The 26,231-nt window shown below is 38.1% G+C and overlaps 1 protein-coding gene across 1 annotated transcript in view; it reads left to right on the plus strand.

Moving 5' to 3' along the window:
- Positions 1 to 26,231, plus strand: part of INPP5A (inositol polyphosphate-5-phosphatase A) — a 322,080-nt gene that overhangs the window by 216,740 nt on the left and 79,109 nt on the right. Inside the window, exon 9 of the mRNA XM_081329302.1 lies at positions 3,561 to 3,645. Within this exon, the coding sequence (XP_081185428.1) occupies positions 3,561 to 3,645 (85 nt within the window). The remainder of the gene's footprint in view (positions 1 to 3,560; positions 3,646 to 26,231) is intronic.

Below are 26,231 nucleotides of genomic sequence, written 5' to 3' on the forward strand. Positions count from 1 at the left end.
TAAAGTCAAAATTAAAGAATACATTGCAAGGCTAAAAAATGATATATAATATTTACCCATTTGTATTTAAAGTTCATTCCTTAGGAATATATATTCGGAACATTTGACATTTTAGACTTAGAATTGAAGAATTGTGCTGAATAATTGTACTAATAGTAAAGATTTAATTTTTAAAGATTATTAATTACACCATTCCTTTTTATTTCCCTTATTTGTTGAACAATAAATAAGGATTTTTATGTAATCTAACTGCACATGTAATCTAACTGCACCAACTGTATATACAAGAGTGGACTGAAAAAATTCCAGAATTAGCATATGAAAGGAATGTTAATGGTAGCATATATTCCATGTTCCTCTAATTTTGTATGACTATTGGTACATAATAAATGCAATGAAGTACCTAGAAAATGCCCCGACTGATCAGAAATTTAACAAAAAGCATTTTATGATGCAAAATTTCACTGCAGTTCTTACATGTAACTTTCAATGTGATTTTCTTCCAAAACAATTATGTCCACTACAAGTAAGAAATTCATGTTTCTTTAGGCTTTTTATCAATTGTGGGATTTCAAAGACTAATGCTTAAATGATTTTGTAATTTATTTGAAGATGATCAGAAAAAATAGAAACCATAAAAATAGCACTGTCATTTTTTCATTATGTGAAACTGGATTGTATGAAAGCTCCATAGGAGGATGCACTTGAATAACTCCCATTATTTAAGAACAAAATCAAGTCTTATTGAGCTCCTAATGATAGAGGACTCCCATCATTCATTCAAATCTATTTTAATACAATTATATAGAAATGCTATTGCAGGTTCACTATTAACAAAAAGTGGATTACTTTCTAAAAATAAACTAACATTTAAAAAGCATTCAAACATGTCCCTTCCTTAAAATATAAGCATTTGGCTCTCATTCTCTTCTATGCATGATAATACAGTAGTTCTACGACAGTCACTGGCTTATGCAAACATCAGGTTCACCAGGGAAGACATCAAGACAACAGATTGGCCTTCATAGACTATGACAGGGCTTTTCAACCTTTTCACCCATTGTACCACTTTTAGGATACGGCAACATCCAAGTACCACCAGTCGCCTAGCAAGGTGTCAAAAACTTGATGAGCAAAAAAAAAAGGAAAAAAGTGATGAAGTATAGGTAGTCCTCGACTTACAACAGTTCGCTCGGTGACTGTTCAAAGTTACAATGGCAGTGCTCTTCCTCCTGTCTGAGGTTTTCATTGTTGTGAGCATTTCTGTTGAGGATTGGCAGCGAGGGTGGGGTGGGTGGGGGTGTTTGGTTTTTATTCCCCCATCTGCTGGGTGGTTGCAGCAGGTTTTGGTCACTTCACATGACCCTGGGATACTGTTACCATCATAAATATGAATCAGTTGCCAAGCATCTGAATGTAAATCACAAGATCCTGGAGATGCTGCAACATTCCACCTGATTGGCGCTTCTTCTGGGGTCAGCGGAACTGCCGGGATCAGCGCTGAGCTCCAGCTGGAGTCTGGCGCTGATTCTGGCGCTTCCACTGAGCCCTGACAGCCCCAAAAAAGCGCTGATCCTGGCACTTCCACTGAGCCCTGACAGCCCCAAAGAAGCGCTGATCCTGGCGCTTCCGCTGAGCCCTGACAGCCCTGCAGCTCCAGCCATCTCTCACTCAGGCTTGTGCGGTGCTGTCACTGGTTCAACTCATTCCCCTCCCCTGTTGCCACTTTCCTAGGATGGTCGCGTACCACCTGCCAGGTGCCAATGTACCACAGGTGGTACCCGTACCACTGGTTGAAAAGCCCTGGACTATGAGATGCTGATTGGGACCTGTGGCAAACTAGAAGCAGAGATTTACAAGAAACCCATTACACAGTGACCAATACCTGCTGTTTGACTCCCACCATCCCCTTGAACACAAACTAGGAGTCATCAGAACACTACATCATAGGGCAGAAAACATCCTCATCTCCAGGGATGCCCCAAAGAAGGAAAACAGGCGTCCGAGGACAGCTCTTAAGGCCTATAGGTATCCAAATGGGGCCTTTATTAAATAAACATCTGGATCCAACAAAAGAATGGCAGACAGTGCTGACACTCGGAGTCAGTGGAAGAACCTGATCATTCCTTACACAGCTAGTGTACTGGAGAAGCTAAAATGGATATTTGAAAACACCACATACCCATGTTCTTCAAACCCAACAACACATTGAGACAAACACTTGTCCACCCTAAAGTTTAGACACCCAAACAAAAGAAGAATAATGCAGGGTATGCAGCCCACTACAGTGAGGAGTGTTCAGGGCTCTGTATGGGAGAAACCAAGCAGCCTTTATACAAAAGGATGGTCCAGCACAGGAGCAATAGCACCACAGGACCAGAATCAGCATATGCATTCATTTTTTAAAAAAGATTCAAGGTGCTGGTGATGACCTATAAAGCCCTAAATGGCATGGGTCCAGATTATTTACAGGAGCACCTGCTGCCGGCGTCAACTTCCCTTCGTCCTGTGCGCTCCCACAGAGAGGGCCTCCTCAGGGTGCCGTCGGTCAGGGATTGCTGGCTGGCGGCCCCCAGGGGGAGAGCATTCTCTGTGGGCGCGCCAGCCCTTTGGAATCAATTGCCTGTTGAGCTCCGGATGGCTCCCGACCTTTGCTCTTTCCGCCGTGATCTGAAGACCTGGTTGTTTGAACAGGCCGGCCTGGACTAAGGGTTTGGGTCTATTTTTAACTATTTATTGTTAGGGCTAAATTAATTTAATTTTACTTTTAACTTTTGTACGTTGTATTTTATTGCCCTGTACACTGCCCTGAGTCCTTTGGGAGAAGGGCGGTATAGAAATTCAATAAATAATATTTTTTTTTAAAAGGACACTCTTGAGTACAATAATGTTCACATTTTGGACAGGGAAAATAGATGGTTTGAGAGAGAAATGAAGGAGTCCATTTATGCCAAAATCAAAAATCCTTCCTCAATAGAGATGAAGGCCTCAGACACAACCTGTCCCCCATTTTTATGCTACTCTTTGACCAATCCCCAGAAAAATTAAGACTGCTTCACTGATTCAACAGGAAGGCCACACTTAATGACCCTAGGGTAGGAGTTAGAACATTTATATCCCAACAACTCTCTGCCTACTCACCTAATGAGCCTATCCGGGTTAGGTGAGATGTGAAACCTCTCTGGAGAATATATATATATTAGGTCCCCTAATCGACTTTTAAGACTGAAGAAGCTACTTGGATAAGCAGCGAAACATTTTGAAACAATAAGAAAAGAATTCCAGTTACCATGACTCAATTACCAGTCAACTGTACTTGAATGACTGAGAATTATCATGGACATACTCCCTGACATATATGTTCTAAGAAATCTTCTAAACCAGTCTAAAGGGTTTGTGAATTGATAATCTCATCTTTGGTGGCTTTTGGTACCTAATCTATTGGAATATATACCATCAAGATACATTTAATTTCTTTGCTGGTAAATCTCTGGATTTTGTTTTATTCCATATACCTCAGAACACAGTGCATTAATTTTTTTTCTTGTTTATCTTTTCAGAATTATAGATCAGCGGTTTGAACGAGTTTCATATTTTATCTTTGGTGATTTCAATTTTCGCTTGGATTCAAAATCAGTGGTAGAGGTAGGAAATTCTTTGTTTACATCTACATTACATCTACATTCCATTCAAAATTCTTCAATTTTTAAAAAAATAATTAGTAAGGAATTTAAATTGATACTAAATTTGTCAAAAAACAAAATTTTATTAAAAAAAACTTGAAAATAGCTCTCAAACCATATGGTTTGCATAGTTTTATAATTTCAGATTGATTCAATATGATTATTCCTTATTCCTGCTATAATGCTGCGAATCATATAATAATGTACATTAAACCCATTATTTCAATACAAAGAGTCAAAGGCTGCACTGATATGGGATTTATTCTTGAAAGATTGAGAAATGTTCTTCTTCTAATGCCATAGACAGAAATGTGCTATTTATGTAGTCCTTGGTGCTTTCTGAGCTTGGTTGTTTGCCAGCAAACATTTTGTTCCTTTTGTCATCATATTTATCTGGTAGTTATTGATTTGGTTCTTCTAGTTCATTTCAGTCCTCAAGAATACAGACCAAATTCTCCCAACATTTCTGATTTCATTCACATTTCCTGTGAATGAAACACTGAAAACTGTTGTAGGTCAAAGGCAACTATGCTGCACAGATCTGTACCCCCTTGGGAGGATTCAAATGTTTGCCAAAAAAAAAAGTTGCTGGGAACAGCATTCATTCATTCATTTTAACATTTCTAAAATTGTCAACCGAAGTGTCATGCAAAGTTTGAAAAATCCTGAGTGATAATGAAGGAATCCATTTCTTGTTTTCTCACAGAACTTTCATGGTGAAGAGTTACTATATTGTAAAATGATATGAGAATCATTTTGGGGCAGGAATCGGAATAATACCCTCTGTAATATATACAGTGGTGCTTAAAAGCTGTGAACTTTTTTATTAGAGTTTTACAAAAGCAAAATTTTACAATATATCCCCAAATCCCTCCCACCCCAAACCCACCCACTTCCCCCCCCACTTCCCAGAGCTAAATACAGGATTATAGTTACAATAATCATATTCTAAATAAAAATTATGCATAATATACAATTAACCAAATTCATAATGTGCTTTAACTCTCTTTTAACATAACTACCAACAACGTACCACTAAAATCTACTCATAAGCTAAATGGTACTTTTTAGTCCCATATTTGTTTTGAATATAATTTATCCATCTCCTCCAAACTGAAATATATCTTTCCTGTGAAAAAGCTGTGAACTTTTTTGAATGTTCAATATTTCTAGAAAAATACAACCTAAAATGTGATCACTTCTCCACACAATTTCAAAAACTAGACAGGGAGAACCTAATTATACAAATGAGTCAAAAATATTTCAAAAGTTCAGAAGGGTTCACAAACTTTTAAAATCACTTTACATCTGTCAACCCAGTAGCTGAAGTAACTATTACACTGTTGTAGGAATAAGTCATCAAAGTTTTCTTGGAGTTGAAATCTTCTTGGTAAATTGCCAATTTATCCTAACCCCATTAACAACAACAAAAGATCCCATAACTTGTTTTCTTGTATACTTAATCAGTGGCTGGGTCCACTAATCTGTGTTTAATTGGTACCTACTCTGTCACTCTGTCACTCCAAGATCACTGCAGATGGGGACTGTAGTCAAGAAATTAAAAGACGCTTGCTCCTAGGGAGGAAAGCCATGGCAAATCTAGACAGCACACTAAAAAGCAGAGACATCACCCTGTCAACAAAAGTGCGTATAGTCAAGGCTATGGTCTTCCCAGTTGCAATGTATGGCAGTGAAAGTTGGACCATAAGAAAGGCTGAGCGCAAAAGAATTGAGGCCTTTGAACTCTGGTGCTGGAGAAGACTCCTGCGAGTCCCTTGGACTGCAAGGCGATCAAACCGGTCAGTCCTAGAGGAGATCAACCCTGACTGCTCTTTAGAAGGCCAGATCCTGAAGCTAAAACTCAAATACTTTGGCCACCTAATGAGGAGGAAGGACTCACTGGAGAAGAGCCTAATGCTGGGAAAGATTGAGGGCAATAGAAGAAGGGGACGACAGAGAATGAGGTGGCTGGATGGAGTCACTGAAGCAGTAGGCGTGAGCTTAACTGGACTCCAGAAGATGGTAGAGGACAGGAAGGCCTGGAGGAACATTGTCCATAGGGTCGCGATGGGTCGGACACGACTTCGCAACTAACAACAACAACAACTGTCACTGTTCATATAAAGCAGATGTAAGTTTTAGCTCATTATTAGCTAATTAAAAAGGCATAGCTGTTCCAGCTGTGTTTGCTCTAGTTGGCCATAGCAACTTTTTTTTTGTACTTATTCCATTTGCACTTCCGTTGTGCAGTCTGAAAGTTCAAACATGTCTTGAATAACAATAGATTGCTGTTCAATTCCTAATTATTTTTTTAAAGACATACGTTATAGATCCCTTAGAGGCTGCTGAACCTGAGAGTTATAGTTCCTTTTGTTTTCAGTATCATTTTAAAAGCCTTTTACTTTCTAATTAATAAATATAGAAATATTCCCATGCAAAAGTTTCTATACTTAGAAACTTTTGCAAGAAGAGTCTTGTTTATTAAAACATTCTGAATAATAATAATAATAATAATAATAATAATAATAATAATAATAATAAAGTTGGAAGGGACCTTGGAGGTCTTCTAGTCCAACCCCCTGCTCAGGCAGGAAACCTATACCATTTCAGACAAATCGTTGTCCAGTCTTAAAAACTTCCAGTTTTGGAGCATTCACAACTTTGGGGGGCGGGTTGTTCCACTGATGTATCGTTCTAACTGTCAGGAAATTTCTCCTTAGATATAGGTTGCTTCTTGTCCTGCCTTCGGGTGCTTTGGAGAATAGCTTGACTCCCTATTCTTTGTGGTAGCCCCTGAGATATTGCACACGGCTACCATGTCACCCCTAGCCCATCCTTATATAATGGAAACAGTCCAGGTAGTTTTGCCACAATAAATAACATGTTGCCTGTAGATTTAAGCAAAGTGAAGGTAAGTGCTGTAATTCTGGGAAAGGAATGGATTACGTGTAGTCCGGGTTCTTCAACATAGTACCTACCAGCTACTGATTTTGAGAGTTGGAAGGCATCAAAATTTAAAAATATATATTTAGATATAGGTATCTATATATTAGTATAATTCTTGTTTCTGTAACCTTTAACTGCATCGTAGGGCAACAGTTTTTGAACCTACGTACCTACTATTTACAGAACGTGTCCAAAATCTGGGATCCATGACTCCCATGGAACTGAAAATTTGGCAAATTTTATAAAACATTTTATGGTGTAAAATGATCGTGAAACAGTTTATGGGGTGGAATGTAGTACAGTGTGGCAGAAGAGTAGGGGTCTTTCTTTCCCAAGGATCAAAGAGCTTAGCTCTTTGGTATACCAAGAATCTTTGGTATTCAGGAAGAAAGCCAGAGCGGATTGACCTCCCTAATCTTTCACAAGCTATCTAATAGCTATGCAGATTTTGTCTGGCGGATTCCTTCTATAGTGAACAATAATAAAGGAACTACTTTGAAGTAACTCTTTATGTTGTTCTGGATCCCTTGTGCCCAACAGTTTATGACATAATACAAAACATCATAAAACATATTGGTGTGTTTGACTGTGCTATATTTATTTATTTATTTATTATTGGGACTTATATGCCGCCCTATCTCCCGAAGGACTCAGGGCGGCTAACAACAATAAAATACAATAATACAGAAGTTAAAAGAAAATTAAATTAATGGCCCCTGTAGAATAAATTAAAATTAAAATAAGTTAAAAATTAAAGTTAAAAATTAAAAACATAATTAAAATCCCTGTCAGTCCAGGTCAGTCTGATGGAAAATGTGCTCAACATATTTTCAAGGCAGATATATCTGTGAATGTATCCCAGGTTTTTCAGTGAAGGCAGTACATTAGAATCTGTTAAAGAAATATCTCTGAAAGGATGACCAAATAATTCACGGCATTGTTGCGTATTTTAAAAATGGGGGAGGGAGAAGAAATGAAGAAGGGAACTTTGGCTTCTGGTCACATTTAAGAGATATTCTAGGAAACATGTACACCATGCGGTGGTAGCCATTGGAAGTTTTAGGTTAGAACTCCATTGGGGCTGGCTCCCTTGGTAGGAAACAGAGATGAACACCGCTACCTAGAGTTGGACCATAACACAAGAAACCTTCAACTTTTTGAGAGAGATTGTGTGTGTGTGTGTTGTTCTGTATTTATGTATATGTATAAATAACTGTTGTCTACAGAATATATTGCTTAGCTACTATAGGGGTGGAAATAAAAGTTTGGCTTGGTTTTATTTTAAAACTCAGTCAAATTTCGATTGCAATTTGTTTGACATATTCAGATCTCTCCGAAATAGATCTTCCCTTATTATTGTTGGAATAAAAAACCTTTTTAGAATGTATTTGCAGCAGGAAACAATCCTGACAAGCTGTGATAGAGATATAGCAGAGAGAAACTAAGTAAATTCTTTACATCTGTGTTCATTACAAAAGATATAAGACAGCTACTTGAGTTTTTATTAATCTACTTAGGTAATCAAAAAAGCAGTAAATTATTTTACCTGAGAAAATATTGCTTCAGTATCTTGAAACACCGTAATGTAACTGCCTACAAAAATCTGTAATTTATCACTCAAATCAGGCTCAGTGCCAGAGCAGTGGAAAGTAGTCAATATGAATCCATTTTTAAAGGGAGATCTGGGAAATTAAAGGCTAGTTAGTTTAATGTCTATTCCAAGCAATTTAGTAGAAATTATAAGCAAAGAAAATTAATTAGGAAGCTAGGGGAAGAAATCTTGCATTCAGTGTAGATTTTTCAAGGGGAAATCCTGCCTCAGTTTTATTAGAGTAAGTTTTTGTAGATGTCAATAGACATGAGGATAGAAGCAATCTCATGTACATTTTTTGTTTAGATTTTCATAAGCCTGTTCTTCATCAAACATTTTTGAGCTAATGTATGAATGAATCTTTATTGTCAAAGCACAACTATGTATACATTGAGATTAGCTGAGCCTCCCTTTGTGCTCCCACCCCCCAACACACAGTGACAACAAACCCTCCATCTTACTACACCATGTGAACCAACTACACCACACACCGGCCTCCCAAGTCAATTCTGCATAAAATTCACACAAGTTATTTCTCATTCAAAAGCCTAACAGCCCAGGGATAAAAGGTGTTTTTCAGCCTGTTGGTGCGGCTGGCTATACTCCTATATCTCCTACCCGATGGTAGGAGAGTAAAGAGATACCGACCAGGGTGTGAGTCGTCCCTGAGAATTTTCCTCACTCTTCCAAGGCAACGAGCCCTGGCGATGTCATCCAGTGGTGTCAGGGAACAGCCCACAATGTCTTGTGCTGTACTCACCACCCTCTGTAATACTTTCCTATCCGCGGCTGTCAGACCAGCATACCAGGCCACAATACCATACAAGAGGACGCTCTATAGTAGACCGATACTATAGTAGACCGGTACTATATGTAGTAGTTGTGGATGAGGAGGTATGTTCTTTATGGGTTGCTAACTGATTAAAAAACAGAAGGCAAAAAGTAGGAATAAAGGGGCAATTTTCTAAATATAAGGAAATAAGAAATGAGTCCCCAAAAGATTTCTATTAGTGGCAGTGGTTCTTTATGTGTTGACAAATGATTTTGATTTTAGCAATATGCTGTACTAAAATATTCAGAAAGGTATAAAAATCAAAAATTAGTATAAAGAATTGCAGGAAGGGCTTTTTAAACTGGAGGAATGGCCTAGTTATCTACCATTGCATTTCATATTCCACTGCAATCTAGCAACTTTTAGCAGCTCACTTGATATAGTACATAGTACAGAAAACAATTAAAATATCCACAAAATGGTTAAATGGTTAAATATGACAATTAACAGTCATAAAATCCCAGAAACAAGTATACAATATAACTTAACTAAAATAGAACAAAAATTAAAAGAAAATTAAAGAATTTGGAAAGTAAAAGGTGACACATTGCATACTCTCCCAAATAGTTATGTTTTTAACATTTCTGGAAAAGCAAAGAGGGCCCTGCCTGATCTCCATGTGGAATCCATTCTAAAGCATTGCCATTGTCACAGTGAGTGGCATTTAGCTTCTGTCCTCTTCATTACTCCAAAGAGACTATGAGTAGTTTCTCCCTATATGATCTAATCGTTCAAATCACAAACACAATTCAATTTAAGTAAGTGTAAAGTGATTGTCACTGAGTCCAAAATAACCCTTAATGTACTGATAAGATTGAAGCTGTCTGAAAGTAACTATAAAAAAGATCAGGTTGGATAGCTCAATCAAATTGTCAATTAAATGTGTAGCAACTGTGATAAAAGCAGATTCCATACTAGGAATCATTAGAAAAGGGATTGAAAATAAAAAAAATCCAACATTGTAATGTCCTTATTGAAATCCAGAGTATATTACCTTCTGAAGTTCTATGTACAGTTCTGGTCCCTGTATTTGAAAATATATATAATAGAGGTGGGGAAAGTGCATAAAAACAGCTGGGAGGAGCATAGTTAAGGTGTATAAAATTATGAATGGTGTGGAGAAAATGGACAAGGAGAATTTTTTTCCCCTTGGAGAAGGAACCATCCAGTGAAGCTGAGTGGAAGGAGATTTAAAACAGATCAAAGGAAGTGCTTCTTCATATAGCACACAAGTAACCAATGGACTTCATAACCAGAAGACAAAGTTGCTACTAATTCATGGAGGATAGTTTGATTAAGGGCTGTTGTACATGAAGACTCAAGGATATCTCCAGGTTGAGGGTGGCATTTCTCCAAATACTAGTTGCAGGAGAACCCTGATAGAAAAGCTGCAAATTTCCATCTGCTACATGTAAAAAACCCAGATGCATCTGTCTGGGCATTTTTAAAAGCAAAATGTTGGACTAAGATGGATTTGGCCTAGATCAACAAGATTGTTTATGTTATAATGGTTTTGGTTTGATTTTGCTGTTTAATTTCGTTTCTGAAACATTACTATGAGTAAATTTGGTGCTGGGAAAGATTGAGGGCAATAGAAGAAGGGGACGACAGAGAATGAGGAGGCTGGATGGAGTTACTGAAACAGTAGGCGTGAGCTTAAATGGACTCCAGAAGATGGTAGAGGACAGGAAAGCCTGGAGGAACACTGTCCATAGGGTCACGATGGGTCGGACACGACTTCGCAACTAACAACAACAACAACATGAGTAAATTTTAGCTGTATGCCCTTTTTGGAAATAATCTGTAGATGCCAATTGGGGAAGCCTATTTCATTTATACTATAGACATAAATTATCAACATTTTTGTGGGAAACCAAATCAAAGAGCAAATACAACACCTGATTTTCAATGTCTATAGAGATTCTCAGTCATCCAGATCACAGTTGTCTCAAAGGTGCTTTTTCAAAAGGCAACTGGACTTTGTTTTTCCTTGAAGACATTTCGCTGATTCAGAGTCAGAACTGAAGAAGCTTCTCAGATGAGAAATGAAAGACTTCTAGGAAAAACATAGTCCAGTTGCCTTTTGAAAAAGCACCTTTGGGACAACCTTTGCAGCAAACTAAAGAATTTTGTAACTGAAGACAAAGAGAATATAGCTTGTTTCCACTTGTCTTTCATGCTCTTAATTTTGAACATTATATCCTGCTACATTTTACTAATCATATCATGCATGCTATATTTTGTAAATGAAACCCTGCAGTTAGTCCACAGTTTATTTTCAAGATAGTTCCCTACAGTAAAATTGGTGGCCAAATTAATCCTATGAATCAATTTTTACCCTGAAAAGGTCACAACTTGTGTTTAAATTTGTAAGGCTGCCTTCCATTGGTGCAAGGATGGCTGTTATTTTGCCTTTTTAACATGCAGAGGTTCCCCTTCCCTTGTGTTTATTAGAGTAGATGTCTTTGATTGATTAATTGGGCGGAGAGGGTATTGACCTATAAAGGATTGTCTGTTTTCTATAGTTCCTCATGCAATGAAGTGGGAAACGGAGTTTTCTATAAATTAGAAAGTTCTCACTCAAGGAATTGCTAATCAGAGTTTCTATGTTATCTTCCAATGGAAACTATAAGCTTAGTTTAATGCTTTGTTTTACAATTGGAGACTGAGGCATGCTTTTAACTTGTTTGAATTTTAGTTTCTGCTCAGCTATGTTGCAAAAAGCCCTAAGTAATGCCAATTTCTATCAATGTATAAAGGCATCGTTCAATGATTTTTTTCTTTTTGTTTGCTTCAATATTTGTTTGCTTCAATATTTCAGAAATGATGACCCAAGGGGTCATGGATTGACTAGTTTATTTATTAAATAAATAATAAATAAACTAGTCAATCCATGACCCCTTGGGTCATCATTTCTGAAATATTTCCTTACCAGATTCTTCAATGCCTTTAACAATGGCAAAGCTTCTAATGTACATGAAAAGTTCTTAAAACTTTAGGGAGCTATTCAGAGATGTATCTGCCTTGAAAGTAGCACACACTGAACTGTGCTGCAGAACATCAGAAGTTGATCTCAGGGGATGTTTTATGACATTTTGTATTATGTCAAAATGTTTTATAAAATTTGCCAAATTTCAATTCCATGGGAGTCATGAGTCCCAGATTTTGGACACATTGTATAAGTTACTCATTTGAGGTAATTCTGGAAATTGCAGTTCTAACTCTTTCATCAACCTGAACTTGATAGCAACATTCTTTTTCATCCTCTCTTTGTGTCGCTTGAGTTGCATGTTTAAAAGTACATGTTGCTTTGAAGACCACATTGGCCCAGAGAGGGATTAGATTAGTTTCACAGCTTGACATGCAAAAGGAAATGTCATTTTACTTAATCTAGTTTTAATATTATTGTTCTTTTCTATGTAAATTTCATGTATGTCTTGTAGTGCTTTGATTTTACATACATGTTCTGTTCTCATGTTGTAAAGAATTTAGTAATAAATAATATTAAAATAAATAAATGCATATTTAATGAAAAATAAAACTTAATTCTTTACTCCATATCCTGCATTTGGGGATTTTAAGAATTGTAGCTCATGTTGGGGAATATTTGATAACATTCTCATTTGTGTACTTCATTGTTGTTGTTAACCTTCTGTGCTGCATATCTAACTACTTCAGATTATATTACTCTGAACATCTATGTTATGGTACCATCTATGTTATGGATGAGCCAGCACAAATTATTTCTAAAGAAAAGATAAATAGGTAGATAAGGTCTATTTCCCACAGTTTTAGATTAAATCTGATCAGATCATGCTTCATACAGTCAACAATTCAATACTATTTATCCTTCAGCAGTTTGAAAGATTAATATCACTATGATGTCTTTTCCATGTGCAGTAGCAGAATAAACTATTATGTAAATATGCTAATTTATTTCAGAGGTAATTCAATAAAATAATTTGTTAGGCTCCATAGTGAAATGTTTTACATTAATCTACAAATGGAAGCATTATTCAGTCTTGCTTTGTAGAAAAGATTAAGTGATCTAATCCCTTTCTGAATATCATTACTGTAATATCTTTGATTATAGTGTGGCAAAGTAGAGCAAGGCTAAGTTAGAAAAAAAGAGATTACATTTTGGATGCTTGACAACTGGTTAACATTTACAGTCATTTGTAGCATCCCACAATCATGTGACCACGATTTTCTGCCTTTTTTGCCAGTTTCTAGTATGTACTTCTGATTTCTGGCAAAAAAAATACCGATTGGATAAATGGATTTGCATAAGAACTGCACCATTTGCTTAACAACCAATGTGTTCACTTAAGGACCACTGCAAAAAAAATCATAAAATCAGATGTGGTCATATGGTGACCCACTTAACGTTCACAAAGACTTATGACCTTAATTCCAAGCTCAATTATGGTTGTAAGTCGAGGAATACTTGCATCTTGGAGAAAATGTATTTAACCTCATTTGGAATTACCTCTGAGGAAGTGTAAGTAGAATTGTACTACAATGTTGAATTCAGTATAGAGTAAATCTGATGCCCTCTAGATGTACTGGACCACATTCTCACAGATCTTGAATACTGACAGTGCTGGCTGGATCTTATGGGAATTATAATCCAAAATATGTGGATATTTCCCTAAATGTGGAGGACATTATCACTCTCAACAGCTGTATGTTCATGCAAAATGCTTAACCAATTTGCACAGCATACTGAGCCACCAAAAATAACTCAGGTTTATACTAACCAAGCATAATGTGCAAATGGATGAATTAGGTCTATTCCTTTTCTTGAAATTCTTATTAAAATATTTTATATATAATAGGAACTACCTTCAGAGACAAATATAGTGAAGTAAATGTGAGAAAGAAGAAAAATGATATCAAAAAAAAGAAAAGACAGAAAAATGAAAAGAGATGGAAAGAGAGAGAGAGAAAAAAAGAGTGGCTTCCAATCTTCTTGCCAGCTATACATAGAATTTTAATCAAACCTCTCTAAGATTACGTTTAAACTTCTTCTTTCTATAACCCATTCTAGTTAGTCATCCAAACCAAAAATCACAAAATCATTTTATTTTATTAAATTTATATACCGCCCTATTCCCGTAGGACTTTTTTATGCAAGAAGTCCATAAGGGTTTTCCAGTCATTCATGAATGTCAAAAATAATATCTTTGACTCTGGTCTGGGCACTATCCCAGATATATCCAGTCCACAATTTGGGGGTTCTGGAAGAGCAAGTAGCAGTCGTGACTAGGAGAGCATTTGTTCAACTTTGGGTTGTGCCCAGTTGTGGCCTCTCCTGGATCAGAAATCCCCGAGTTCAGTCATTCAAGCCCTAGTCATCTGAGGGTTGGACTATTGTAATGCTCTCTACATGGGGCTATCCTTGAAGAAAATTTGGAAGCCACAGCTGGTGCAGAGTGTGGGGACATGGGCAGCTCTTGGGGCCCAAAGGATAGCCCGTGTAATACCACTGCTCTGTGAGCTGCATTGGCTCTCAGTCTGCATCTGGGTGCAATTCAAGGTATTGGTAATTGTCATTAAAGCCCTCCATGGCGTGGGTCCAGGCTACTTGAGGGACTGTCTCATCCCACTGGGATTGACCTGTCCTACCTGTGCTGGCAGAGGAGGCATGCTAGGGGCCCCATCGGCTTGATTATTCCAGACTGCAGGATCCAGAAGGGCCTTCTCTTCCTTTGCACCTGCCCTTTGCAATATCATGCCCCACAATGTGCAGTCAGCCCCAACCGTCCTGACCTTCATAAGGGCCTAAGGATCTGACTCTGTCAGTTAGCATGGGACCCCAATGGGGGAGCATTACAGTGGGGGTGGTTGATCGAGTAACAACAGATCCCACCTTCCCCCCCCCTCCTGCCCTATCTGTAATTGGATTTTATCAGTTGGCATTAATACGCATGTATGCATGTATGTATGTATGTATGAAAAAGGTAAAGGTTTTCCTGTCCAGTCATGTCTGAACTCTAGGATGCGGTGCTCATCTCTGTTTCTTGGCTGAGGGAACCAGCGTTGTCTGAAGATGTTTTCCATGGCCTTGTGGCCAACGTGGCTATATGTCAAAGGCACATGTTACGCTGTTATTTTCCTACCAGAGTGGTACCTATTAATCTACTCACCTTCGCATGCTTTTGAACTGCTAGGTGATCAGGAGCTGGGTTGGGAACAGGTGTTCATTCCATTGCTCAGGTCTCAAACCCAAACTGTCAGCTTTCCAGCTGACAAGTTCTGCATCTTTTAACCACTGAGCCATCACGCCCCTTACATATAGACATACTTACATACACACATACTTATATGAATGATTTTAAGCTGCCTAGAGCTGCCTTGTGGCAAGATGGGTGGCCAATAAATTTTATAAATAAATAACTAAAAACAACCTTTCTCTAATCAAAGAAGTCAGTTTGGTCATTGCAGCAAGTTCTTCCAGTTTCACCAACCATTTCAGGTTTCTATGCAATATTGTTCTTTACAGCATCAGACTTCCTTTCAATACCAAACACATCCATAGCTGAGAGTCCTTTTGGCTTTGATCCAGCTGCCTCAGTCTTTCTGGAGCTACTTGTAATTGCCCTCCACTTTTTCCCACTAGCATATTGGACACCTTCCAGTCTGGGGGCGCTCATCCTTTGGCATCATATCTTTTAGCTTTTTGATACTGTCCATGGAGCTTTCTTGGCAAGGATACTGGAGTGTGTTGCCATTTCCTTCTCCAGTGGACCACATTTTGTCAAAACTTTCCACTATGACCTGTCCATCTTGAATGGCCCCGCATGGTATATCTCATAGCTTCATTGAGCTATGCGAGCCCCTTCATCACAACAAGGCAGTGATCCATGAAGGGGCTTTTAGCCCTCATGGTACAATTAATTAAACTTATTTCAGGAGCACCATATAGAAAGAAGCTTTCACATGCAACAAAAGGCATAGTCATATGGAGACTAATGTCAATAGGTTCTCCTGCAATGGTCTCTTTTCCAGCAGAGATGGTAAATTAATTGAGGCCTGGCCAATATTTATGTTCAGTCAAATCCAAATAATTTCTGTCTTCTACATTCTATAGTTTTATTATATATTATACTATACTTACAGACACAGACACATGGACACATGTGTGTATTGCATGTGTGTGTGAGAGAGAATGAGAGCTAATTTACAGAATGTTACAGAAAGCCCAGGTCCCGGGACTCCCAAGGGAATGAGATTTGCAGAAGTTGTGCTTGCTTCAGTGCTACTGGCTGCTGCAGTACTGGGCTGGTGCTGTTGTCATATCATCTTCATTCTGAACACTCCGTGACAGTTTCCCATCCAGTCGCAGAATCCCCCACTCCTTCCCCCATCCAGCAACAGCCACTACCTGCCTGCTGGCATGGAGAGGGATGGAGAGAGGGAGATTTCCAATGCTGCCTACCAGATTCCCGAAAAGGAAACTCAATGGGAAAGCTGGCAGAAAGTTGGAAATCATTCCCACTCCTACTACTTTTCTGCCCACCCTTGGAAGTGTCTTGGAAATGATGAGCCAAAGGGGCACAGATTGTGTGTGCGCGTGCGTGTGTGTGTGTGTGTGTTTATACGCAATATATTAAATAAAATGAAAAAGAAGCTGAAATTGAGGCTACCTATTAAAATAGTATATTCTGTGAAAAAGAACCCTTTTCATTCTCAGAGGCTATTTCATGACACTTGTCATTTGCTTTATTTGTTTGTCAAATTTAGATAATGCCCATGTAACTTACAGAAGTTAATAGGTTCTCTCTGGAAATTGATATGGTTCCATTAATGTATCTATTGATCTCACCGGGTAGGTGGTTCAGTCTCTTGATTGGCTCTCCATCCTCACAATAATCTTTTCCAAAATGGAAAGTTGAAGACTGTGTAATAATCCTCTTTAACAAGGTCATGGCTGTTCTTTTAAAGAAATGGTATACCCAATAGCTTCTTTAAGAATGCCAGTATTTCCCCCTCCCATATGAGGAATTTACAATGGCCAAGAGGGGCAGAGGCCCAGAATATGGAAATTGGAGGATCAATTCCCAGAACCCTGGACAATGACAAAAAAAATCAACAAAAAAATAATAGAAATATAAAGAAATGCCACAAAGTGCTGGTAAGAATTTGCAGGTGTTGGTATTGCTGGGAAATTGAATGGCTGTAGGCCAGTTAAGTACATCTGACTGCTCAGAACATAGTACCAAAAATTCTGCAGATATACAAACAGTCTACAAGTCCAGCCCTATATTTGCCAATTATGTCAAAATACAAATAACTAGGTCCACTTCTAGGGGAACTGAGCACAGTAGCTACTTTTCTGAGTAATGATCCCAAATATATATTGTGACTAAGAGACAAAGGTCTCCATTCTGTTATGTTTTCAGGATGTTTAATAGCATGTAAGCTTTCATCATAAGGGACGCAGTGGCTCAATGGGTTAGGACGCTGAGCTTGTCGATCAGATGGTCGGCAGTTTGGCGGGTCGAATCCCGAGTGCCGCGTAACAGAGTGAGCGCCTGTTACTCGTCCCAGCTTCTGCCAACCTAGCAGTTCGAAAGCACGTAAAAATGCAAGTAGAAAAATAGGGACCACTACGGTGGGAAGGTAACAGCGTTCCGTGCGCCTTTGGCATCTAGTCATGCCGGCCACATGACCACGGAGACGTCCTCGGACAAGCGCTGGCTCTTCGGCTTTGAAACGGAAATGAGCACTGGCCCCTAGAGTTGGAAACGACTAGCACACATGTGCGGGGGAACCTTTACCTTTACCTTTTTTAAGTTTTTATCATAAGCCTTTTCAGGTTAAGTTAAAGTTTTTTTTTCATTGCTTCGGTTTAACAACTTTTTGTGAAATAAATTAAATTTTCAAGATGCCCATGTGCCTAATGAACACATAATAAACCATTATTAGATGTAACTTCTGGTAAAAAGGATTGTCTTAATGAAGGCAAATTAAATCTGTCCATCTGAAGCACCTGTTAAATATGCAGCATAAATTATTGTAGTGGATGTTGTGATAAATTTCATATTATTGCCAAGCTTCTAGTCCAGATTTCTTTCCCAAAGGACCGTATATTTATTTAACGATTTTTTTTATTTATTTTTTAATGGCAAAGTGCTTGCGTGCTTGAAAAACAATACAGACATTGGGAAGCTTTTTTAATTGTTGATGCCCTACAAGTCTTCACCAGGCTGCTTAAGACCTTGAACTGCATTGGAAATCAGATTATACTTTCTTTCATAGATTGTTCTTGTTGCTCCCTCATTATTAAAAATGAGCAGGGTTTTTAGTTAGGTAAATCTGGATTCCAGTACACCGATTACCCATCTCTTCAGCTGTTTTTTGACACATCCAGTGTTCCACACTGATACTCTCACACTTCCTGGCAAGATTCAAGGAAGGTTAATTAAATCCATCTTCAAATAATGACAGGCCAATGAGCCATACACACTTTGCAATAGTAAATTACAGTAATTGATGCAATTGTTTCTATCATGGAAAGGACGGACCTAGGTGGTCTGTTCTTCAGCTAGAAGGGCCTGGTAGCATGTTGCTATAAACTTGGCTTTTAATTTGTGGCTACAGGAAAAGATGACACACTTCTCAGGAGACATGTGGGTTTCGCTTGGCATCACCGTGTGAAAGGTGACACCATTTAGGAAATAAAAAGAAATACTTTCCCCAGCAGGAAGTAACTTGCAGTCTGCATTTCAGATGCAAATGAACACAAATCCTATTTACACAGCCAAACAGAATTAGATGATACTCTTAATAAACTCTTGGCATCGTTTGTAGCAATAATTAAAAGCGTACACAAATTTAACACAATTACTGCATGCTTTCTAATAGAGCTGAGCATCATTAAGCTAATTAATAATGCAGTCTTATGTGTTGTGTGCCACTGCAATTGTTCCAAGTGTATGTTTTATGCCTTGTGTAGCAGCAACTGGCAGCTGGGGAACTCAGCTGGCACTGGGTGACAAACAGTGAAAGCTGTACCAGCAGTGCTTGTCGCGGCTGAGGCCAGAGTAGAACTGGCTGGCTGCTGCTACACCTGCCATTCATCACCTAGATGGCAGTGAAGCTCTTTCACTTGGATTATTTTATGATTAGCACTCATTGCCATTTACTGTTGAAAATATAATCCTCTGGAAGAAAATAGAGTTTGCAAAATCAGATCTTAAAATGCACTTCTGGCCTTGTCCAAGAATGACTGGGATGTTGGGTTTATTAAAGCCAGACATATTTTCCTCTTTAACAAAATACGGAAACTACTGAATATCATAATTTCAGATCAAGAACCAATGCATTTAAAATCTGCTAATATTTACGATATTCTCCTGCGAATAAGCTGTTTCTGAGCAGCATCTCAAAGTGTTCATATCCGACTTAGGTAAGCTTCATTTCTTTCGTTTATATATTTAAATAATTTCTGTGCTGTTCTCATTGCAAACCTTACCAGTATTTAGAGCTTAACTTCTAACTACCCAAAAATTGCTCAAGACAGTTAGCAGGAAAAGTATATAGATGAAAACAAATTTATTCTTAAACATTTAAGATGATAGATAAAATATAAAAGCATAAAAACTAACAAATACTCAAAAAATATTGATAGTGTGTCTAGATGTCCTTTCTAAAATCAGAAATCAAAGAGACTGGTGAGAAGAATGAGCTCCAGTGCATAAAATTATTTCTTCAGAGTCCATTTCGGTAGCTGAATTGAAAAGTTCTCTATCTGTGCAGCCAACCTACAAATGCTTGTTTTAAATTTTATGATATGTATATATGTGTGTGCAAAGGATGTGCAAAAGTCTGGAATGGTCTAGGGCAGACATGTCAAACTCGCGATGCCACGTGACGTCGCGCAACGTATTGGAGCTTTTTCGCCATTGCTGGCAATGGGGTGGGCGTGGTTTCCCAGTGATGCGTCAGGCCCGCGGGCTGGCAGTTTGACACCCCTGGTCCAGGGTCTCCTGCTTGTGCAGGGGTTTGGACTAGAAGACCTCCAATGACCCTTCCAACTCTGTTATTCTGTTAAATTTCTTCAAAAGATTTCTGGAAGCAGCATGTTGCATTGTTATTAAACCATTTCTCCATTAAAAAATTGTATAGTACTATTATTTCCCCAAAGTTATGCTTGAGGCATTAGGTTTAAACTGTAGAAATTATGCATACATTAACTCCAATATGTAATATGTCAAGTGAGAATACATTTAAATTTGCAAAGCCAATATTATAACGTTGCTTTTGCAGAGCATTCAGTGTGATCACTACTTCCCTAAAGCTAGACTGGGAGTAACATCCGAATCTCAAGGGGAAAAAACGGAATGTCCGCACGTTATCACTTTTGTATCGTGATAATGTGAATCTAATTCTGCTAGTTATAGCATATAAGGTAGTTATGACATTGAATAAAATCTCTGTGGTACAGAATTGTTTTTTCCTTGGATTATAAGAAAAGGTCTGTGAATTGAAAAATGACCTATCTTAAAATTATTGAAGACTAAATATGTTTTTTACTTAATTTAGAGATAAAAATTTTATTTTGGAGTAGATTGTTCAGAATTGTATTGCTGATGCTCATTAAAATATACTGAAAGTATTTTTAATATAAATCCAGATATGAATTTCAGAAATATTTGGAATTTTTGAATCAGTGTAGAACAGGAGTGTCAAACTGCCGGCCCGTGAGCCGGAGCGTCACAGAGAAACCGCGCCCATCCCATTGCCGGCAATGGGAAAAAGTTCCGATACGTCACGCGACGTCACGTGACGTCACGAGTTTGACATGTCTGGTGTAGAAAGTGCAAAATTTCCCCTCTGCATCATGGCACTTAAATAGCACAAAGGAATAGTAAATGTTTATATAGTAACAGTTTATATATATATCCTTTGATTTTAAACATATAAAAGTTCACAGTAATGTTATTAAAAACTTCAGTTGTGTTTATTCTGAAAGTGATCATCTCAATATTTAAATATTTAAGATTGTTACATTGCTCCCCAGATAAATCTTAGTTGATTCTTTCTTGATTCTATCTTCTGTGGCTCCATCTACTATAACTGCCTTTTAAAAAAAATTATGTATTTCCATTATTCAGTTATCAAATGGTCCTTTCTCATTAAGAAAAAATATGGATTTTGTCAGTCTTTATCAGCAAAATAGATAGAGACAAAAGATCATGCTGTCACATAATATCATAATTCAAGACTTGAAACAAAATTATCTTTCAGTTTTTTCCATATAAGGATGTGAGGTTTGTTTGTTTTTTTAAAGTCAAGCTCACTTGGTATATTCTGTACTCAGCTGTGTAATGAGGTTTTTCATTCACAAACACACACTGTTCTTCCCTAGCCCAAGATTTGAAATATAAAACTTTACAGAACTCAAAACAGTTATATTGAGATTTGAGTTGTTTCCCTGTTCCTTTGAAAAAGGTGAACGGGTTAAAACATAAGCAACAAATTGTTAAGATGAGCCAACTCAGTAAAGACACATAGTCACCATGTGTAAGTTAGGTGACCATATGAATTAGTTTAATAAATAAATATGTTTGTGTTGTTATCAGTGTTCAAGAAGAACTAATAAACTGAAAGAGTGAGTGAAGATAGTATTGGGACCTATTAAATCATTCAGTGAAAAATAAGAAAGAACATTGACTCATACAGTTAGTTATCCTAAGATGCTCAAGGATATAAATAGGATGGACTAAACTTTATTTTTCAGGAAGGCCAATGTGATTTAATACATATAAAGGAGGCCTCGTGTCATGAGACTTTCTCATAACTGTAATATAGCAATTGAAGAGTAAAACTTATTCAGAAGAAACATTCAGAAGCCAAAGGAGTGACTAAGTTGTATGATAAAAATACAATGGCACAGAAATCCAAAAGATGAACTTGGATGAATAGGAAAACTATGTTAAGACTATTTTCCTGAACAGCTTTCTCTCCTATCTGTCTGCATCATTGTAAGAGTTGTTATCAAGGAAATGCGTGGTGAGATGGCTATTGCCAGGCCACATGGAGTTTTGAAAAAAACATGCCTATGTTTCAACCTGAAATATAAAGTAAATAAGAGTTCCTGATAGTGTCCTTCAGCTGTGTTGAACATCAGTCCCCAGAATTCAGAGTCAACAGGTTTATTAATTTCTGAAGTGCTCAGTTGAAAATACTTTTGAAAAAGGCAAAAGAGGATGCTTTCACGGAATTATATTTTTAGCTGATTTTCCCTTTATTGTTATGAATTCCAGGCTTTCTCTCTTTGTAGATTTTTGTGTTATAATGGTGTATTGGTTATACTAATATACAACTTTACAAGGATTTGTGTATAAAGGGGCTGGTAATTTACTATAATCCTTTTTTTATTTGATATTTAATTTGTCTCTCTTAGATGTTTAGATGACTTACACATGTATAAATCATAATGTTTTATGGTCTTAACTTGGAAAATCTTGTATTGATTTTGAAAGTTGCTGTAGCAATATTAAGATAAGTATGTCGATTTCTTCTCTTAAGTTGGTTGTATTTTATACTTTCTAAAAATAAACTACAGGAATAGAATAATAATATTACTAGTAAACAATATAATTGGGGGAAGAGAGGTAATTTCACAACTAAGTGATAATATTTTTAGAAATATACTGGGAAGGAATGAGCACAATAAACTAAAGCTATTAACAAGTGAATCCTATGAGCTGTGATTATAGGATTTTTATCACATGTTGTTTATAAAGGCAACATTACTATTTAGGACAATACTATTCCAGGAAAAAAGAGATTTGTTCCAGATACTGACATAAACATCTTCTCATAATAGTGGCTTTTCATTTACTGCATTACAATGTAACATAAGCTGTAAAGGACAACAGATTCTTTGTGTATCTCAATACTGCTTGTACAAAGTGATGTCAGTCAATTTTTGACCTATAAAGTCTGGTGTTATTCTTAATGGGTAATAGATGTTGGGTGTGTGCTTTTTCAACAGTCCAGGGAGAAAATTAAAACAATTCTTGAAAATTAACATTTTATTTTATGAACTTTTCTTTAAGATAGATTTCTCCAACTTGATACTCACAAAGATTTGCTGTACTACAACTTCATCTAGACTTTATGTTGTGGGAGTAGGGATTTCTTTGCCAACACCTCCAGATGACACCAGGAAGGCAGTACAAAATTGCCAAGCTTCATAGACATACTAAAAAAATGTTTCCTCTATGTCACTCAGTTTATCTTGCGCTGGCCCATATTCATTTCCACTGGCTTCCTTTGGCAAATGAATCTATAGCTTGACAAAAATAGAACCACAGGAGATTTAATCTTCCCCTTTTCTCTAAACCGATTGCATTCAGATCATGGAGCTGTTTTCAAGTTCATGTTGACTTTGAAGAAAAGAGCCTTAGGTTCTTCTTTTGTGCTCCTTTGTCACATGTAAAATGTTAGTGGCCTACATACATCCATGCTTATTGTCCATCTGTCCTTATTTATAGTGGATAGATAGCCCAAAATACACTGTGCTTGATTTTGTCAGCTTAAAGCAGGGGTCCCCAACCCCCGCAGACCGGTGCCGGAAACTGGTCCATGAAAATAAGCAAAGCCCCATCGGCAGGATGCAGGCAGCACACCAAACCATGCCCCCTCCAGTCCACAAAAAAACCCTCTCTCCACGGAACCGGTCCCTGGTGCCCAAAAGGTTGGGGACCTCTGGCTTAAAGGATGCCCAGATATTTGTAGTGATCATCTTCATCTAGACCAGGGGTGTCAAAATGGTGGCCCACGGGCCAGATGCATCACGCACAGGCCACACCCACCCCGGCTCCACAAGGGCAAAAAATGTTACCATACGTCACATGACACGATTGAGTTTGACACCCATGATCTAGACTCTTGGTGTTATTTCTTAGGACCTCTTCAGTTTTTACTATTTTTCCTCATTTAACGGTGAACGTGGCAATTTGTTCAGTCCAAGCTCCATTCTAGTATCTGTATATACAAACAGTGTTGAGCAATGATTCTGTTTCCAGTGGTATTTTTCCATACAGCTTCAAATCATCAATGTTAAGGAGGTGAGACAGCTTGGCATATATTTTTGATGTTTGATAGCCATGATCTGAGTTATTCAGTGTTGTTGACAGAGGAATCAGTGCAGTGACAAACAATAGTGGTGATAGTGAGTCTCCTTGAAGAGCCCTCTCTTAAATTAATCTCTCCCAATCTTAAGAAGACCATAATGTCTTCCATTGTGCCATCAGTCTTTGCACAAAACTTCTGATGTTTCTACTGACTTCTGTTATTTCTAGGCATTTAATACCAAACATGTGGCATGGAATCAAATGCTTTCTTGTAATCAATCCATGCTACATTCAGGTTGGTTTTCCTTCTGTTGCAGTTTTCCAGAATCATTTTGTCAATTGGAAGTTGATCATGGTTCCTCTGCTGTTTGGGTGGTTTCCTTTCTGCTCAGGTGGAAAAAGCTTCTTTTCAACTAGATGGTGTTGGACATCAGCTACCACACCAGTTAGCAATTTGATTGGCCTGTAGTTGTCTGGCGCTGCCCCTTTTGCTGGATCTTTCATTATAAGGCAGGTTTTCCCAGATGTTAGCCCCTCTTCAATTTCATCTCCTTGCAGCATGTTGTTAAATTGCTTGGCAACAAATGGGTGTAGACCAGTCAGATGTTTCAATGCCTCCTTAAGTAACACCAGCTGCCTGCAATTAGTGCAGGTTCGAGTCCCACCAGGCTCAAGGTTGACTCAGCCTTCCATCCTTCCGAGGTAGGTAAAATGAGGACCCAGATTGTTGGGGGCAATAAGCTGACTTTGTAATAATGCCGCTTGGGTGTGTGTGTGAAAGCCCTAATAAGCAGGCATATACATAGAATGAAGGCTACTGCTAAGCTTGTAAGCCGCCCTGAGTCTTCGGAGAAGGGCGGGATATAAATGGGATTAAAATAAAATAAATAAATAAAAATAAAAATGCAGTTCATCTTCACCTGATGCTGATCAATTCTTGATCTTCCTTGTCCTTTTGTCCATCGTTTCTGCTTTTTATTTATTCTTATACACCTCCTTTAACCAAGCTGCGTCCCTGTTGTATTTCTTTGGGTTATCCCATATCTGCACCCAAAACTGCACTGTTTCTTCCTTGTCAGCTATTGTTCTGTACCAGCCTGCTACCGGCCTTGCAGAAAGGCAACCCCTGTACAAACGGCAGAGGCTGGAAAACGTCTGCCAAATTTATTACACAAACAAACAACAAAACATGAAACAAGATACCGGAGCTTTGATCCTCTATCGGAGCGGTTGCTTTCAGCAAACCAGCCCTCCCCCAAACACTCCCTTTATAAGAGTTCAGGGCGTGGCCTCTCTTTGCCTCCTTCCGAGAAGTCCCACAGCCTTTCTCTGCTTGCTCCTACTTGACTGCCTCCTGCGTCGGGTGTCCTTGAACAGGGCCAGCTGTGGGTCATCTTCATCCACACTGTCGAGCTCACACAGCTGGGTCTCCACCAAGTAAGAGGGGCCTGGCTGAGGGCTCTGCGGAGCCTCCAAGCCATCATCAGCAAGTTCTTCTTCAACACCCCCCTCCTCCCCCTCATCTGAGTCATCCGAGTCATCCGACCCAACTGCCGAACCCACAGGCTGACCCTGAATCACAACAGCTATTGGCTGATTCACTACAGTCTCTCCATTGATGAATTGGTAGAAACATTTCTGATAAGATTGAAATTGGAGGTTCTGCCTATAATTTGCAATTTGAGCTTATCTTCTTGGCTATAGCTGTTATTTGCTGCTTTATTATTTCCAGTGCTTCCTTGATCTTTCTTGTTTCAAGGTGATATTTCTTGATCAGGTACAGGGAGTCCTCGACTTACAGCCATTCTTTTAGTGAAGTTTGAAATTACAGCGGCACTGAAAGAAAATGACTTGACCTTTTTTCACACTAACAACCTTTGCAGGATCCCCATGGTCATGTGATCAAAATTTGTATGCTTAGTAACTGGTTCATATTTATGACAGTTGCAGCGTCCCAGGCTGATCACCTTTTCCGACCTTCTGACAAGCAAAGTAATGGGGGAGCCAGATTCACTTAACAATCATGTTACTCACATAACAACTGAGGTAATTCACTTAACCACTATGGCAAGAAAGTTCATACAATG

The sequence above is a fragment of the Vipera berus genome, assembly GCF_964194415.1.
Source record: "Vipera berus genome assembly, chromosome: 5".
Lineage (NCBI taxonomy): Eukaryota > Metazoa > Chordata > Lepidosauria > Squamata > Viperidae > Vipera > Vipera berus.